We start from the raw sequence: 16,703 nt of genomic DNA, 5'->3' as shown, positions 1-16,703 counted from the left end.
ATGTCAAATTCTTCCTCTGTTTGGGAAGTTTTCTGTCATGAATTCTGTGAACAGCTTTTTAAAGTCATTTGCATTTTCTCCTGCTGCTTCATGGATTCCTCTCAGACTTATATTATTCTTCTTTGCATCGCCTAGGAGTTGTTGGATTGAGTTCTTTTGATCCCCTAGTGTTTTTAACAGACCTCTCTTTTCACAGTCACTTAGTGCAGTCTTATCTTCTTTATCTGAGATTCTATCTTTGCATTCTTTTATTCTGTTGTGAACACTTTCAATGGAGTTTTTTGTTTTGTTTTGTTTGTTTTTTGAGACAGGGTCTCAGTATGTAGTTGACACTGTCCTGGAACTCACTGTGTAGCCCAGGCTGGTCTCAAACTCACAGTGATTCTCCTGCCTCATCCTCCCAAGTGCTGGGATTACAGGCATGCACCACCATGCCCAGCTCAATGGAGTTTTTAATCTCATGGATATCTGTTTGAATCTGTTTTATGGATTCCATTTCTTTCCTGTGTTGGGCATTTATTGTTTCCATTTTTTTTTTCTTATGCTGGGCCTTCATGGCTTCTGTCATGGTCCTTAGCTCATCTATTTTTTTCCTCAGTTTCTGTTCTAGAGTCTCAAATAGTGACTTTCGTTTTGCTCACCATCTTTATGATTATCTGGGAAATGATTTCTGTTTTGAATTTTTCTCAAGCCTGATTGATCTGTTTTGTTACTTCCTGTGCTTTGAGTTCAGGGTGTCCTGGTGGTTCACCATCAGACTTTTCATCCTCATTTGCCCTACTGTTTGCCATTGGTGAACTGGAAGTCTGTCTTTGTGTCTTGCTTAAGTGTTTTCTCATTTTTATTTTTGTTGTTGGGTTGTCCTTGGTTTAATTTTGGGGTTATTACTTAAATTTTGCTGATATAGTTGTGCTTTAACTTTTGTGTCTCTAATGACTCATACCTTCTCATTTTCATAAAATCAGAGAAAACAGTTCATTAAATCAATCACAATCCTTTATCCCAATTGATACAATCAGCAACACCATATGATCAAGCACAACTTGCAGATTGACCACTTGTGTTAGTCATTAGTCTATCACCTTTAAACCATGTGGATTAAATTAAAATCAAGAAGCAGTCCAAAATATGTTTGTAGTGAATAAACTTTTCAATATTGCATATTTACCATTTAGGATGGGGGCTTAGACAGAATTAGGATGAGAGGAGTAGATAAGTAAAAGAATTGGAGAAAGTTTCAAGTGAAGCCAGAGGACATAGAATGACCACACAATCTTTAGGAAACTGTTAAATTCAAAAGGGATAGACAGAGTAGAAGTATAGGGACAAGAATATATCCCCTTAAGAGCAATAGGGGCTAACTTTCCCTTGAAACTATTGACCCTTGAGTGAGGTAGAATTACAGAAGAAAAGAACATAAAGAAAAGAAAAAAATGTTAAAAGAAGAAATCTGAGTTAGGGCAGGAGCAGAAACAGAAAGGGAGATGAGGGATAATATGGTGGAGCAAGAGGCTGAGTTGGAGAAAGAGGACAGAAAAAAGAAAGAATTTGCAGAGTGGAATGAGGAAAAGAAAGAAAAAAAATGAATTTGAAGGGCCTCTTTCAGACTATATCTCTGCTGTCATAATATACAATATGTGCTGCCATGTGCAGAACCAAGTCCTCTGATCTCAGCTATCTGATGGCAGAACTCCACGATGCAGACTGACCTCGGGCTGCAAGGCCCAGATTGAGTTTCCTGACCTCTTGAAGGGTTGAACTCCACACAGTTCTCCTACAGGTTTCCCCTGCCTTTCTTTAAAGATGTTCAAATTTGGGAGCTCAGAAAAATACCCTTCATGACTACCTCTGCTTCTGCAGAGTAGGTCAAAGACTGGCACAATCAGGAGGTCTTAGAGCCCCCAGAGGGGGCGGGTTCAGGGTCGCCCACTCAGCCGGCTACCTTCCTGGTGCTGGAGTGATGGCGGTTGTGCCGGCAGGGGAGAGTGTGGCTAAGCAGGCCTTCCTGGCGCTGGAGTGATGGTTGCGGCGGTGCTGGCAGGGGAGTCCTCGCTTATTATGCAGTGTTGAACAACTGTGTGTGAGCAGTGTATGGAGTGGATTTGAGTGCGGAAAGGGATTGATTAGAGAACAGCGTAGTCCAAATGGTAAGGGATTGAGTGGATCATACTGTATGTTAAATATTATGACTAATTTAGGAGACCTTCAGGCAATGAGGAAGCAAAAGGAATCCAGAATGATTTTCCAGATTCTAATTTGGCATCAGGACAGCTAATGTGCCATACTGATCTGAGAAAGTAGACGGACATCTTGGGGAAGATTGTGACTTCATTTTTAGATGTGTTGTATTTGTGGTACCTGTGGCACATCCATATGGAAATGTTAAGAATATGTGTGAAAATGAATTATCTAGAGTGTAGGAAAGATATAAATCAAGATACATAAACATATGTGGTCACCAGTATATGACAAGTGAAGCTCTGAGTATAAATGATGTACTAAAATAAAACCAAAATAAAATGAGGTGGATACAATTAAAGGGAATATTAAAGGACAGTTAAGAAAAAGTAAACATTGGAAGACCCTGAGAAGACTTAGTTGTAGAGACAGAAAAACTCTTATCTCCTAAGGTCACCAACTATGAGTCCAACTAGCTCCAAAAATTAAATTAACATAAAATAGATTGAAAGAAATAAAACAAATTTAATTTATTCCTGGCATGGAATCTCTCATTTAAAAAAATGAAGACCCAAAAAGCAGTTAGGGCTAATTATTTATATAACAAAGTGAACGTACAATAATAAACTGAAAATGTAACGAAAGTGGGTGAGGAAGCTTAAAAAGTAAGAGCTACTTAAAGAGGCCTGCACAATCCTCTTTTGCTTCCAAACACTTGTCCTTGAAGATAAGGACATTACTTTCCTTTCAGTGCACAGACAGTGTCCTTCACATGGAAATATTATCTTCAGCTCTTAAGCAACAGCATGAAGGTCAAAGCAGCCTTGTACCTGCTGTTTTTCAGTTTAAAGAGTGCCAGAATAATATATTTTAACCCTTCAGGGTTATAGACATAGGAAGGCAACAAAAATGCAGTGATCTTAAATAAAAGCTGTAAGAGAGTATTCACAGGTTGGATTTTTTTTTTTTTTAAGAGACGTTGCCCCTGGTGAATGCTGATCTAATATCCTCTTCTCTCCCTGACCTGTCTACTCTTGGTGTGACCCATTGACCAGACCGAAGCATGGACCAAAAGGCCAAGGGGCTTGTGGTTATATCCTTGTAGCTCAGCATCCTAGCACTCAGAGCAAAAGTGGAAGGTAGGGAATCCAACAGGAGAAGTGCAAGGAAACTGTCTCTCACTGATATATACAGCTGAGTAGGGAGAGCAGTAGTCTGCCTTCTCATCCCTGGTGGTCAGTGTGTGCTTTGGAGTTGACTGCCACTTCTGGTGATTTGGAATGGATCATCTTCCTAATGTTTGTAGGTAAATCCTTATCATCAATATTTTTGTAATTGGGCTTTAGATGTGTTAGCTATCATCTCAGCATTTTTACTACTTTTCAGGGTTAGTATAAAAGTTATCCCTCTGTATTTACCACTCCCCTTCTCATAAGTATCTCCCAGTTTATGCAACATTAAAATCATGGAAATTAAATCTATCTTATAAGGTGTTGGAGAACTAAGTGATACGAGTGTGATCAAGTGTCTAATAAATATACAATGAAGTGTTGTCATCCTGTCCACTATAATCTATAAGAGAAGGTTTCATTCAGCAAATAACTTCAATGAACCATTCATGAATTGCGTATTTGGAAGTATCACCTAGCTAAGAGAATAAGCTTAATGTTCTGTGTTACTTAGTTTGCTTGGGTAAGAAAGAGGGTAAATCTCTAAAATGAGGACAGACTGGAAAAAGCATTTCTACAGGTGTTAAAACATAATGTTTGAAAAGAACATAGGGAAAAGAAGCTATTGCTCATAGGAATGACTCAAAACCCAAGTTTTCCAAAGATCTTTGAACTAATTTTGGAACATTTATTCATTGTATAGGTATTAATAAAAGAAGTAAATTATAAAGTAAAAGGCTCTATGCATTTTTCTCACTTTAGGTTGCTATATGGATACCAATAATACTAACTGCACTTTTTTTTGCTACCTACTTGTAAAGGAAAATTGATTATCCATTGACTTTAATGTTGTATTTCTTAAAATTTTACAGAAATAAATACTTTTCTTTTTAAATGTAGTAGAATAAAAGAGCAATTTTAGCTACTTATACTTTTTATTTTATAATCAAAAGAGAAAAATAAAACTTTTAACAATTTTGAGCCATTTTATTTTTATGCATTTCATTGCTTTATACCAGAGTTGTATGTGGACTTACATCCCTTATGAATGAGTTACCAGCCACACCAGAAATTGGATGAGGAAATATAGATGGATTAGTATTTCCAGTAGAAGTTTTCAAAATACAGCTTTAAAAATGTATAAGAATGGAATCGATTACCTTTGCCAAAAATGTCAACATTTTAGTTGGCTAAAATGAACTGCCATCTTACATGATCTTCCAGTCCTTTTCAATAAAAAACATAAAATATGTACACTCCCCCAAATATGTGTGCATAGATACACACATACAAAGGTGCATGTAGACTTGTAGACAGGCACATTCACGTTTTACATCTGCGCCTCATGTGAGGAGAGATTATTCTACTTCCAAGTTTATTTTGCATTGTAACTTGCCTTTTTAATGTATCTTCTAAACTGATTTAACCCTTCAGAAAAGCTGCACAGTCTGCCTTCTCCTGAATAGTAGTCATTTCTACAATCCCTCCACCCTTCTTTTCACAGGCTTATCTGTACTATCTCTTCTCTCACATTCCTCCCTCAAATAATTATGGTTGCAGTTTGATCCCTACAGATTTTTCATCCATAGACTTTATTCTCATCATGCTAGATGATTTTTCTCTGGACATATTAAAACTCAAAGCCCAACTGTGCTCTTGTTTTTATCCTTTGAAGAATTCCCAACACTAAAGTGACTGTTGCTTTTAAATACTTAACTTTATCAATGCTTCACCAAAGAAGCCTGGCTTTAGGTCATTTCTTTTATTTTAATTTTGAACTCCTAGTCACACCTGTATCCTATTGTTCTTGTTGAATATGTTCTTCTCTCATTTTAAAATTTCTCACAGGCACTCTTCACTCTAAGATGTGCTAAGGAGAGCATCTTAAATGCAGCAGAAGCTCAATGATAGTTATTGGTGTAAATTGATATTCTAGCACCTTAGGAAGGATTGCTCAATAGAGTTTCTCTTAAATTTTTCAGAGGCAGTATTTCCAGTTATTGGATATATATATATATATATTTCTCTCATTTTAAAATTTCTCACAGGCACTCTTCACTCTAAGATGTGCTAAGGAGAGCATCTTAAATGCAGCAGAAGCTCAATGATAGTTATTGGTGTAAATTGATATTCTAGCACCTTAGGAAGGATTGCTCAATAGAGTTTCTCTTAAATTTTTCAGAGGCAGTATTTCCAGTTATTGGATATATATATATATATATATATATATAAACTAAATTGTATCAAAAACTCTGACTGCCTTTGAAATACCTTTCCAGAACACTAAGATTCGAATGAGCAAGGTTTGAACTGAAGTATAGATCAATATCATTATCATCTAGTGCTTTCAAAAGCCATCCAGGATTCCTGACAAAATGGTGCATTAGGTTTGTCATTTGACAAAAACTCTCTTTGCTTCAGACATGCAACTGTGCTAGATAGATGAGCTAGCACATTAAATGGTGCAGGGACAGCGTAAACATCAAGAGTGGCACAGACTCTAATAGAAATAGAATCAGATAATAAAGATCAGCCCAAGTTTCCATGCCTTGGAAGCAGCTGTCATTCTGAAAAGACTAGAGCAGGAAGAACTCAAGAATTCTGCTTCAGGACTGAGAACTGAGCATTCCAGCAGATGCAGCAGATACCATTTAATTGATTGAGAAGCACAACCAAGAAGGCAGAGGACTTCGCAAAACTGGGTTGCCAGTAAAGTTTTCAGTGCTCCTGTTGAGCATCCATAGAGATCTTTCTGAAACAGTTAAATCTTATGGGTATGGTATGTCTGATCTGTTAATAAGCTTGTCCTAAAAGTCAGGTCAAATTTGAGCCAGGGATTTAACTCAGTGGTGCTGCCGCCTGCCTCGCAAATGTTAAGGACCCAAATTAGATCCCCATTTCTAAAAAAAAAAAAGTCAGGTCAAACTCTTGTTAAGATCCAAGCAATATAGAGGCACACAGTTGTAGTACATAGAGTTCCAGTGAGGTACATCGTCACTCAGATCTAGCAGGTACCCACTGACCGCCTGTGACTTACACCCATGTAGAGGCTGAATATCCACACAAGTTTCACTCTTCACAATTCAGTTGCACTTACTGTTGGGGACATTAGGGAAGCAATAGAGCCCAATGACTCTACCTTGAAGTGAAAGTCAACTCCTTTTCCAAAATTGGTTCAGATTCTATGGTGTATTCACTGCACTTTATTACGTGGACTATACATCATAATGCTTGGGTTATTCTGCTTGGACTACCGTGAGAGAATAAATCAGACTTGGTTTAAACCACAGGAACTTGTTTCCTCACAGTGGTCCAGGACAGACACCCTGGCAGGTCAATGTGTCCCTAGGCCTGTCCCCTTGGCTTGTCACTGGCCTCCTGCTTACCCTGTGTTCTCGCATGGCCTTTCCTCTGGGCACACGTGTCCCCGGTGTCTTCCACTCTTCTCGGAAAGGCATAGTAACATTAGACTGGTGCCTTACCCTGCCAGCTTCACTTAACTGTAATTGCCCTCTTAGAGATCCTACATCCAAAACAGTTGCATTTGGGCTTAGGATTTCAAAGTCAATTTCCTTTGGTGGAGCACAGTTCAGTTCATAAGAAAGTATGTCTGTGTATTGAAGAAATGATTCCCCTGACTGTTTTTTTTTTAAATTTTACACATTTGCAATCCATAATGATTATATTCACTGTAGGGCATAGGTACATATATATGACACATCTTAATTATTTTTCCCTTCCCCTCTGCACCCATTCTAAAGGTTTTTTGCAAACGTCAGATTTATTTATTTCATCAGTCCTTTTAGAGTTAATTATGCAGATTAACAAACAGATTAACAGTCCAAAAAACATATAAGATAATTATATTAAATCAAGATACACTTTCAGGTACATTGTCCCTGCTGGATTGCAATAATTCTTACTTTCTGCTTTTTTCCCTGTTGTCTGCCTTTTATTTTGCACTTTATTACCTATTGGGTTTGTCATATGAGAAAAACCATGCAATATTTAAGTTTGTGTGTCTGATTTACTCCATGTAACATTATGCTCTCAAGGTGCATGCATCTTTGTACAAAAGACTCAAGTTTATTAGTGAGTGTTTCTGCAGAAATTTTCCAGTTAAGTAAAATTGTCTTTATGAAATATCTGCATACAGGGCTATGAAAAGTGAACAATCGTGCAAAAAAATGTCTTATTTAATTATGAGAAACTCATTGGGCAAAAGGAGACTACAGAAATTTTGCTGTATACACTGCCGGGATGCCTGACTGTAATGCTATAGAGCCACACAATTGCAGCACATGGAGTTCCATGTTTCCAACCACCATCATTGTTCTCCTTTTCAGCCAATAAGAGCTGCTCGAATGGGGCGCTGGTGTGCCCCTCCTCTGCCAGCTGCATCCCTGCTCACCAGCGCTGTGATGGTTTTGCCAACTGCATGGATTTCCATGTTGATGAATCCAGCTGCTCAGGTACTTCGGTTCCTTGCCAGTATTCTTTGCAGCGTGCACCAGTGAGTTAACCTGCAGATAATCAAAATAGTATAAGTTGACTTTCTACATTGGGTAAGAAAGGGATCATTGAATTTCTACTATTACCCTGGGGGGCAAGATGAATGTTGCTATTAATCATTGTATTTAAAAACATTTATAAATATATAATATGATGGACTTAGGTTTATTCCATGTAATGGTTGCAAAATACAGAAAGAGCAACATGCAATTTTAATTTACTGTAACTTAATTTCAGATAACTAATAATCTATGGAAATTGCTTAGTTTCTATAATAAGGAAACCCTATGCAACCTAATGCTATTAATTTTTTAAATTATAATTTTAAGAAATTGTAATTTTCCAAAATCTTTAGAAGACCTTTCTCTTTGCATGGTCTAGTCATGATTTTTTAAATAAGCTGGTTAAATTTTAGATTGACTTTTAAACATCTCTCTCTCCTCGTACCCCCGAGCATTTATCAATATATGCACTGCTAAAGTATATCAGTCTTTATACCTATCTCAAAACCATTTGAAAATTCTATAATTTAGTGTAACTCATTGTTAGCTTCTCTGCAGAGTGACTGAATTTTTATTTCATATAGGAGATGTGCAAAATGGTAGATATCTAGGCAATATAATTCTGTCACAACTTAGAGATAATAGAAATCCATCATAAACGATATGCATTCAATCATTTTTAAAAATAAATTGGAAATATTTTGTCAGATCTAAGTGAGGATATAATCTTGATATCTTTCAAGAGAGGTAAAGGGTATAAATGACAAAAGCAGGATATTAGAGTCCAACCACGGTGCAACAAGCAAGCTCACTGTTTATGTTTCTGGAGGTGAGCATTAACGCAGTGCTAGATTCGTGAATACAGTGGGATATGAAGCTGCGGAGAGACGTGGTTCCATAAAATATGCAGAGGTGTTGTGTGTAAACAGTGCTCTTTGGCGTGACTTCTCTGTGAGGCATGCTTAGAATTCAAATAAGGTGCCTGAAAAGACACCCTCTTTACAGGGAGTAAGAGCGCTGTAAGTGCTATAGTTCTATTATTTGAAACTATCAAAAAACAGTATCAACGTAAAGGTGGTATTTTCCCTGGAATGGTTTTTTTAGGAGCACAAATCATACCATGTTGTTATTTATTACCTGCTTTGACCTTATCTAGCTTTAATAATAAAGTCAGAAAAACAAGACTTACCACGCATGCCAAGTGATAGAAAAACCATAGGTAAAAGTAGAGATCCGCACATGTGCGGCCTCGTCTGTTTCAGTTGCACATCCGTCCCTTACAATCCTCTAACAAAGTACAAATCACATCGCTCTCCTTTTACATGAGAGTACAGTAAAGAACTAGGGAAACACAGTTTTCAGAAAAAAGTCGGTATTATTTTTCTCTATTTACATTTTGTATTTTTTGGTTTGTCACATATGTTGAAGTCAGTAGTTCTGTATTGAAAAACGCCTGTAATATTATGCATTTATGGGTTTTTCCCAACATCATCTTCCTCTCAGGTCAGCATTTCATAAAGTTTTATGAGCCCGATCGTTATGGCATCCCCTAATCCCCATAGTGGTCACCAAACAGATGGCAAGCATCTGGCATCCCCTACCTCAGGGTTTAAGTCGTTAACAAGAACATCAGGTTCAGGCGAGTTAAGTATATTTCAATGAATCTGGTCTGTTCCTAAGTTACATTGGAAAGGCTTGTTATTTTAATGTTTTGGTTGCTTATACAACTGAAGATTATTGACCACAATTGGCAAGACTGGATGGAAACTGTATATGTTCGTCTCGTTAATTGCTGCAGTAAAGGTTAATAAAGTTTGTGGTAGGGCCTGGGGATTTAGCTCGGTGGTTCTGCCACCTGCCTCGCAAGTGCAAGGTCCTGAGTTCAATCCCCTGTACCAAAAAAAAAAGAGAAAAAGTTTGTGCTGGAACAGTACTATAATTATGAAGATCACCCATTGGAAAGAGAATTAGAAAAAAGGCACTAAAGATATAAAATTGAAAAGTGGAACCTTATAAATATAATTTTATATATGTAATGCATGCTGCTGATGGCATTATGTAGCTTATTGGAGTTTCAGAAGGATTTATAAACAAAACCAATCTTCTTAGGCAAGTTTATTTCTGTTTCTCAGTCTTGGCCTCTCTCCCATCCTATGTGCTAGGGTTTCTCGACAAAGAAAACACTCTCTGCTCATTGGAGACTTGATTGGCTGTACAAGCCTTTCTGGTAGATTCCTACAATCCATGCATCTCTCCAAATTATACACGTAGTATTTTATGCATATGAATAGATGCTGTATAATTCAAAGAGAGTCCCAAGCCCATAATATCAAGTTCTGAAAGCTGCTATAGAAACATTGAATTAAATAGTAAATCATTTAACGTTTTCATACTGATAGGGCCAGGAGTTAGATAAACAGGATTTCTTTCTAGTTTGGAGGCTTCTTTTCTTTACTATGAAGCAGGTTTTATTAACGTTTGAAGTCTTGGGCCCTTCTTCTTCTGCAAAATGAGGGCGAACATAGAATATCTGCCATGGTTTGGGGAGGATGGAGGAAAGTGTGGTGAGGCTCTTTGGACACAGAGCCTTCTGGAAGCAATGCTGCTGGTGGTGACTGTAATGGCAGAGAGGAAGAGGAAGAGAGAAGGAGGGAAGGGGAATCAAAGTATGTTTCTCAGCCAGAAATTGGAACATGTGCTTTGATTCTTCCAAATAATCACCACAGTGTTTCAACTCCAACATTACAGGGTCACTTAAGTCACTATAACTCTCACCCCCAGCCTAGCCTACTCTTTTCATCCCTGCAACCAGCATATTTCTCCCCAGATAGTTATGAAAGACTTCACTGGGCTCCTAAATTGTCATTTTGTGTTGACCCAGTGCCCCGCAGCCAGAATTCTCCTCCTCAGCCCTTCTCACAGTCCTAGCCTCTTGGAATCTCTCTGCCCAGCCAGCCAGGCAGGACTTCTTCAGTTCCTCAAACATACAGCACTCTCCTCTCACCGATCTTTAGACACACAAACCATTGCCCAAATAAATGCCTGCTGACTCTCCTCCAAAAGCTTTGTCCTCATCCCCAAACTTGACTTAGGTGTTCCCCGGACAGTTCCCCTCCCCATGGTGCGTCCATGCCAAAGAGATCATTTTCATGTAGAATATTTTTGCGTTCTCTGTGAGCCTGAATGGTGCTCCGTGGGTCTCCCAGGGACGACACATGAGTATCCTTTGGAAGTCGTAGTTTTGTGATCACACACCACGAGGTAGACGCTCTAGCCATCTCGGCAACCCTAGGAGATAGGTGCTGTCTTTAACCCAGCTTCACAGAGAGAAATCTGAGGCCCAGAGAGATAAGTTACCTTCGGCAATATTACACCGCTGATAAATTGAACTGAATTCCAGTTTGGGCGACCTGACTTCAGTAAGGCCTGCAGCCTTGCCGACCATGTTAGGCTGCGTGTATTATTAATCCCTATATTTCTGGTGCTTGGCTCAGTGTCAGACATGGAACAGGTGTACTTGAATACATTTGTTCTATTAAAAATTAAAGGCACTAGAAGTCTTCATCAAATATTCGAATGCCAATAAAGTGACAAGGAAGAATGATGCTCCTAAGGAAGGGAGATGTTTAAGGCACCAGGAGGAGCAAGTCGGGCCCTAAGTAAACAGGAAAATCAGCGGGACTTAGTGGATTAGGGCTACACAGGGAGGACACAAGGAGGCAGTGTAAATGAACCTGGCATGAAGAGCTCTAAGCACTCATCAATTCCATGGTAAACGTTACGTGAAAATACTTAGTTCTTTTACCTATACTGAAACCAGTTTGAAAAATAAATGTTCATGCTAAACAAGAACTGGAGAGTGAAACAAATAATGAAATATCAGAGTCTGGGACAAAGGGGACAAACTCAAACTATGCTGACACATGTCCCAGGCACAGAGGTAGGACATACACCTGCATACAAGTGATTTAGTCGATCAGAAAAATGAGGTGCACTCTGAGAGGCTGAGACAGGAAGAATGCAAGTTCAAAACCAGCCTTACTTTGAACTTACTGATTTAGCAAGACGCTATCTCCAAAAAGTAAAAAATAAAATAAACAACTAGTAAATAAAAAGATGTGGGATTGTAGCTCAGTGTGGATAAAAAAGTCACCCAGGTGAAACATTAATCTGCCTTGATTTGGTTGACAATTGTATGGAATTAAAGAAATGTTCCAGTAAGCAAAAAAGTCGGTATAGTCACAAATACGCTCAGAGCTAACTTTGAATAAATCTTTTTTACTAAACCGAAGCCACAAAAACAAAATCCTAAATATGTCACGCAGCTGGGTTCTATGTAAGTAAATTAATTATAGCTAATCCCATAGAGAAGAAAGTCTTCTTTAATAGTGACTCACTCAGGCACACTGAGAACATGAGCCCATTCAAGACAGCAAGAGCCACTGAGGGAACTGTGTGACACGGAAAGTAGCCTAGAAGAATCCGCTCTGGGCAACTGAGAAAACAATTCCTTTCAAAGAGCGGGTTTACTGCAATAACTAGCAGTAGTGCGTCATCCTTCCCCCAAGTAATATTTGTAATTAACTATTGTCTTTGTGATGCTGCTTTTTAGAGTGTCCTGTAAGTTACTGCAGAAATGGCGGCGTTTGTGTGGTGGAGAAAAACGGTCCCATGTGTCGGTAAGGAACATTACTATTTTTGGTAAACAAATACTGTGCTAGGTTACTTATCTTCTTGAAGCTGATATAATAGGAAATCAATCAAGGTAAAAGTAGTGAATAATGTACTATCTCCCTTTATCTGAGTATATAAGAGAAAGGAAGTGAGTGTATTTGTAAGCAATATCAATTATTTAATATAATTTTTATATGGTTTATAGCACTTTTCAAATATGAGATGCATCATTTTAATAATCCTCCTTATTCCTTGCTTTCAATGTTCAGGTTGGTAAAAGACTTTTCAATATGTGTATCCTCCTTCAGATGTCTTTGCTGTCTGCATTTCCTGTCTTGCTTTTATTTCAAATTTTATTTTTCTCTTCTCCAACAAAAAAGTACAAAATTAATGCATAGACAAGAGCATTTTCTGGCTTACAGAGTGGATGTTTATGTGCAAAGTTTAGGTGTAGATGAGGAATACTTCTTCATACCCAAAGAAGGAATAAACAAAATAGGCTTTGTCATTTCTTTGGGGAGTTACTTCTATTGCATATCAAAGATTGCTTGATTTTTTTTTTCTCTCACCCTTTAGGGAACTGTGCAAAAATATTTTTATAGACTCCAAAGGAAGTGATGCATGTTCTATTATAACTGTATTTATGACAATTTAATCTGGCAGACCATTGGATATATTACTATGCTTATTAGAAAACTGATGGAAAATTGATACTCAAATCATTCCAAAACACAAGAATTGGGAAAGCATTGATTAATAGCTATCAAAATCTTTATATCCTTCTGAGTCAATATTCATATTTTGACAAAAGTAGTTTATTCCTAAAAAAAATTATTGCCTCTGCCAATTAAAATAAGAACTTTATGGTGAGACATAAAGACATATCTAGACATTGCCTTCACATTGTTGAATTTAAATTAGTAATGAATTTCTCAATGTGTTTTGTCTCCTGAATTCATTCATGGATTTCACGTCTAACCAAATTATAAATTTCTCTTTGTCAGCTTGCATGAAAATTTATCATAAACTATTACTTGATTGGAAAACAAGATGCATAATATTAATGGCTAAAATCAGAAAGAAATTAAGGGTGGTGCTGTTACTGTTCCTTGAATATCTTCTACGTGGGTGATGTTATTTAACGTCAACTGTTTACAGTAAGGAAGTTTGCAGTTTCGTCCTCTCTCACCCTCTTCCGTAGGCTAGAAAGCTCCCAGACTTTAGACGGTTTCAGCTGAGCAAGCTTTGCATTCTTGGCAGCAACTTTCAGGATTTAAATAAACTTAGCAGTCCAGATGGTGAAGCACTAAATTTACTTCTCTCACATGAGAAAACTGAGGTTGGAGAGAAGAGATAACAAAGGGTCAAGAAGATGGGACCTAACAATGGAGACCGATGGAGCAAAATGGAGAAGGGACTTACTACCAAGGAAGTCCATAAAATGTTCTACTGCAGTACGTTTGCTATCAAGTTATACTTTTCAAAGAACAAAAAAGCTATATTAACCCTTCTTATAAACAAATACTTGCAGTTAGTGCTATCTATAATGAAGGGATTTATGACTCTGGAAAACTTTTTCCATATTAGTAAAGGCAGGCCTCTTTATTGAAATTCCAATTCTTATTGTCCACTGAAAAAGGGATGGATATATGTTATAATAGATTTTGTGAGACCAAATAGCTGTGTATCAAACAAAAAGCAAAGCTTCCTCACTCCCCGGTCCCACGCTGTACTAGTATAGTTCATATCCATTGAGGTGTTTCTTTCCCTTCACCAACACATGCACATTTACAAGCACATGGGTCACAGAAATATGACTTACATTTTATGTATCACTTTGATTTTTCTTTATGAAATACCATGTCAGTACAAGTAGTTCCAGATCAGCCCTCACTGCCCGGGTACTACTGAGTTCCTGAACTTCCTTGTATTTTAGTTTCTTTTCCAGTAAAATGAAGAAAATAATAGCATCTGCATCATGTAGATGTGAGGTTCTTATGTAAAGCATGTGAACAGTGCCTGATCCATTAAAAATATTATAGGAATGATAGTCATAACATTCTTGTTCATACTATGTAGAATACAATATTCAGTGTATGGATTTGTCATAATTTAATTAACTTTTAATGTCCTGTAAATGAGTAGTTAATTCTTAAATGTCAGCTTCCACAAACACTCTTAGAACATTCATTGTTGTATTTATCATCGCTCACTTTCTTATGTCTTTAAGAAATACAAATAACAATGTAAATAATTTCCAGTTACAGCTAGTGTCAAGTTACTGGCTAATTAAACTTAATGTCCAGTTCATTTTTTATTGACAGGTATTCACTTTGGATTTAAAATTAAATGAAGACTTAGCTTTAAAATTCAGAATTTTTGAATAACTCTAGTACCCTAAGGAAAAGTGGCAGAATTATGTCACTGTCTGCTTATAACTGAGAATTTATGATTCTTGGTCCCTGGGGGTAGCCAAAGAACCAAGGAGAGCAAATCATAGGCCACCTCCCACACAGACCATCTGAGAAAACAGGAACCTCAAGATTCCCCGAGGGTATCCATCACCAAAGCATCTGGATTTCCCCTTAGAAATGCCATCCAGGTGTTACCCTGTAAGACCTCAAAGCAGATTGTATAAGATCATTGGGTTCCTAGGAGTTTGTAATTATTCACACAGTAGAAACCACCAGGTAAATGGTGGTTTTCCCTCAGTTGAGAAACATCAGTAGCTGGATATGTTTGAAGGGCTAAACATGCAAACTCTGACCCAGGAAAGAAAAAAATGTCCCTTACCTAAGAAGCCAAATCCATGTTGTTTTGACATCGATGCTTCTGCTAGAAAAATGGACCAAGTTAAGTTACCTGAATTCCAAATTAATGTGGAAGACAACAAAGAACTTATAAGAAAGAAAAGAATCTTATGTCATCATGAGTGAAAGAATTAAGAAGTAGCATCAGATAAAAGTACATAGCAAAAATAAGTAGAAAGAATGTATTCAAATGTAATAGACAGGCCAGGGATTTAGCTCAGTGGTTTTGCCGCCTTCCTTGCAAGCGCGAGGGCCCGAGTTTGATCCCCGGTGCCAAAAAACAAACAAACAAAAAACCCAAATACAATAGCCATCAAAATAAATATAAAAAAGATAGTCAGTGAAAACACACAACACAAATTGGGAATGCTAATGTCATATATATATAAATTTATTAAATTCATTATAGATGTATATAACTAAGCAATATAATTATAAAAATAATTTTAAAAATAAGAATAGACAGATTTGGCAAATAAAAATAAATGTGGTCTTATAGATATCAGAAACCCCCCACAAAATTGTAGTAGAAGTATGTCTTAAAAGATCTATATCATAAAGTTAAAATATACACTTTAAATTGTTATAACAGGCAAAATTCTTTATGTATCAAACAACATAGAAAAAAATGTGGAAGGCAAAAATTCTTAAAGATTTTGAGAGTATTTAATTTTTGAAAATCACAAAAATATACATTTACACACCCATATGTGTATATGCACGCTCTCAAACACACATACATATATTCACTCTGGAATCAAAAAACCAATAAAAATGCTAATTCCTCACTTTTCACCTACAAAATCTGGCAGTGTTTAAGAGTGGATCCCTCTTTCTCCTTGAAAATAAGGGCCATGCTTTCATAACCTGTATATAATTACCAGCACCTCATACAGACCTGAGGATGGAAGAACTGTTTGAATAGTGCACTGACTGAAGAACGAATAAAAAAATAATGAATGAATGAGTGCAAATAGAAAATTCTGAAATATCAAGGAAAAGCATCCTTAATTTCATGTAAGATCTGCTATTGAAATATGAGTCCATGACCTCACCATAAACCAATGTATGAATCACAAATGAACTATTAGGGAATTACTGTGTACGCAACAAGAAGTATGTTAAATAAAAGTACGATGTGTTCATTACACCGAAAAGAAATCACACCAAAAATGTCTTTTATTAAAGAATTGCATTTGGCTACGAACAGAAGAGGGAGCTCTTCAACTAGGAGTCTGGAAAACTACTGTGAATCCTTAACCCTAGCCACAAAATGAAAAGACAAATAGAATTTCCATGTACACAAAGCCGTTGTTCAAAATAATTCAGCATATGAATAGTTTTCTTTTTAGTATATG

At 37.1% G+C, this 16,703-nt stretch overlaps 1 protein-coding gene across 1 annotated transcript in view; it reads left to right on the top strand.

Annotated features, from left to right (window-relative positions):
• Malrd1 (MAM and LDL receptor class A domain containing 1) overlaps window positions 1-16,703 on the top strand; it is a 638,235-nt gene that overhangs the window by 530,085 nt on the left and 91,447 nt on the right. Inside the window, exons 33-34 of the mRNA XM_019205159.2 lie at window positions 7,694-7,819; window positions 12,474-12,540. Of these exons, the coding sequence (XP_019060704.1) occupies window positions 7,694-7,819; window positions 12,474-12,540 (193 nt within the window). The remainder of the gene's footprint in view (window positions 1-7,693; window positions 7,820-12,473; window positions 12,541-16,703) is intronic.

This window comes from Fukomys damarensis, unplaced genomic scaffold (genome assembly GCF_012274545.1).
Source record: "Fukomys damarensis isolate Sample0158 unplaced genomic scaffold, DMR_v1.0_HiC HiC_scaffold_37, whole genome shotgun sequence".
Lineage (NCBI taxonomy): Eukaryota > Metazoa > Chordata > Mammalia > Rodentia > Bathyergidae > Fukomys > Fukomys damarensis.
Note: the sequence above shows the minus strand (reverse complement) of the source record. Positions and strands in the feature narration are given on the sequence as shown.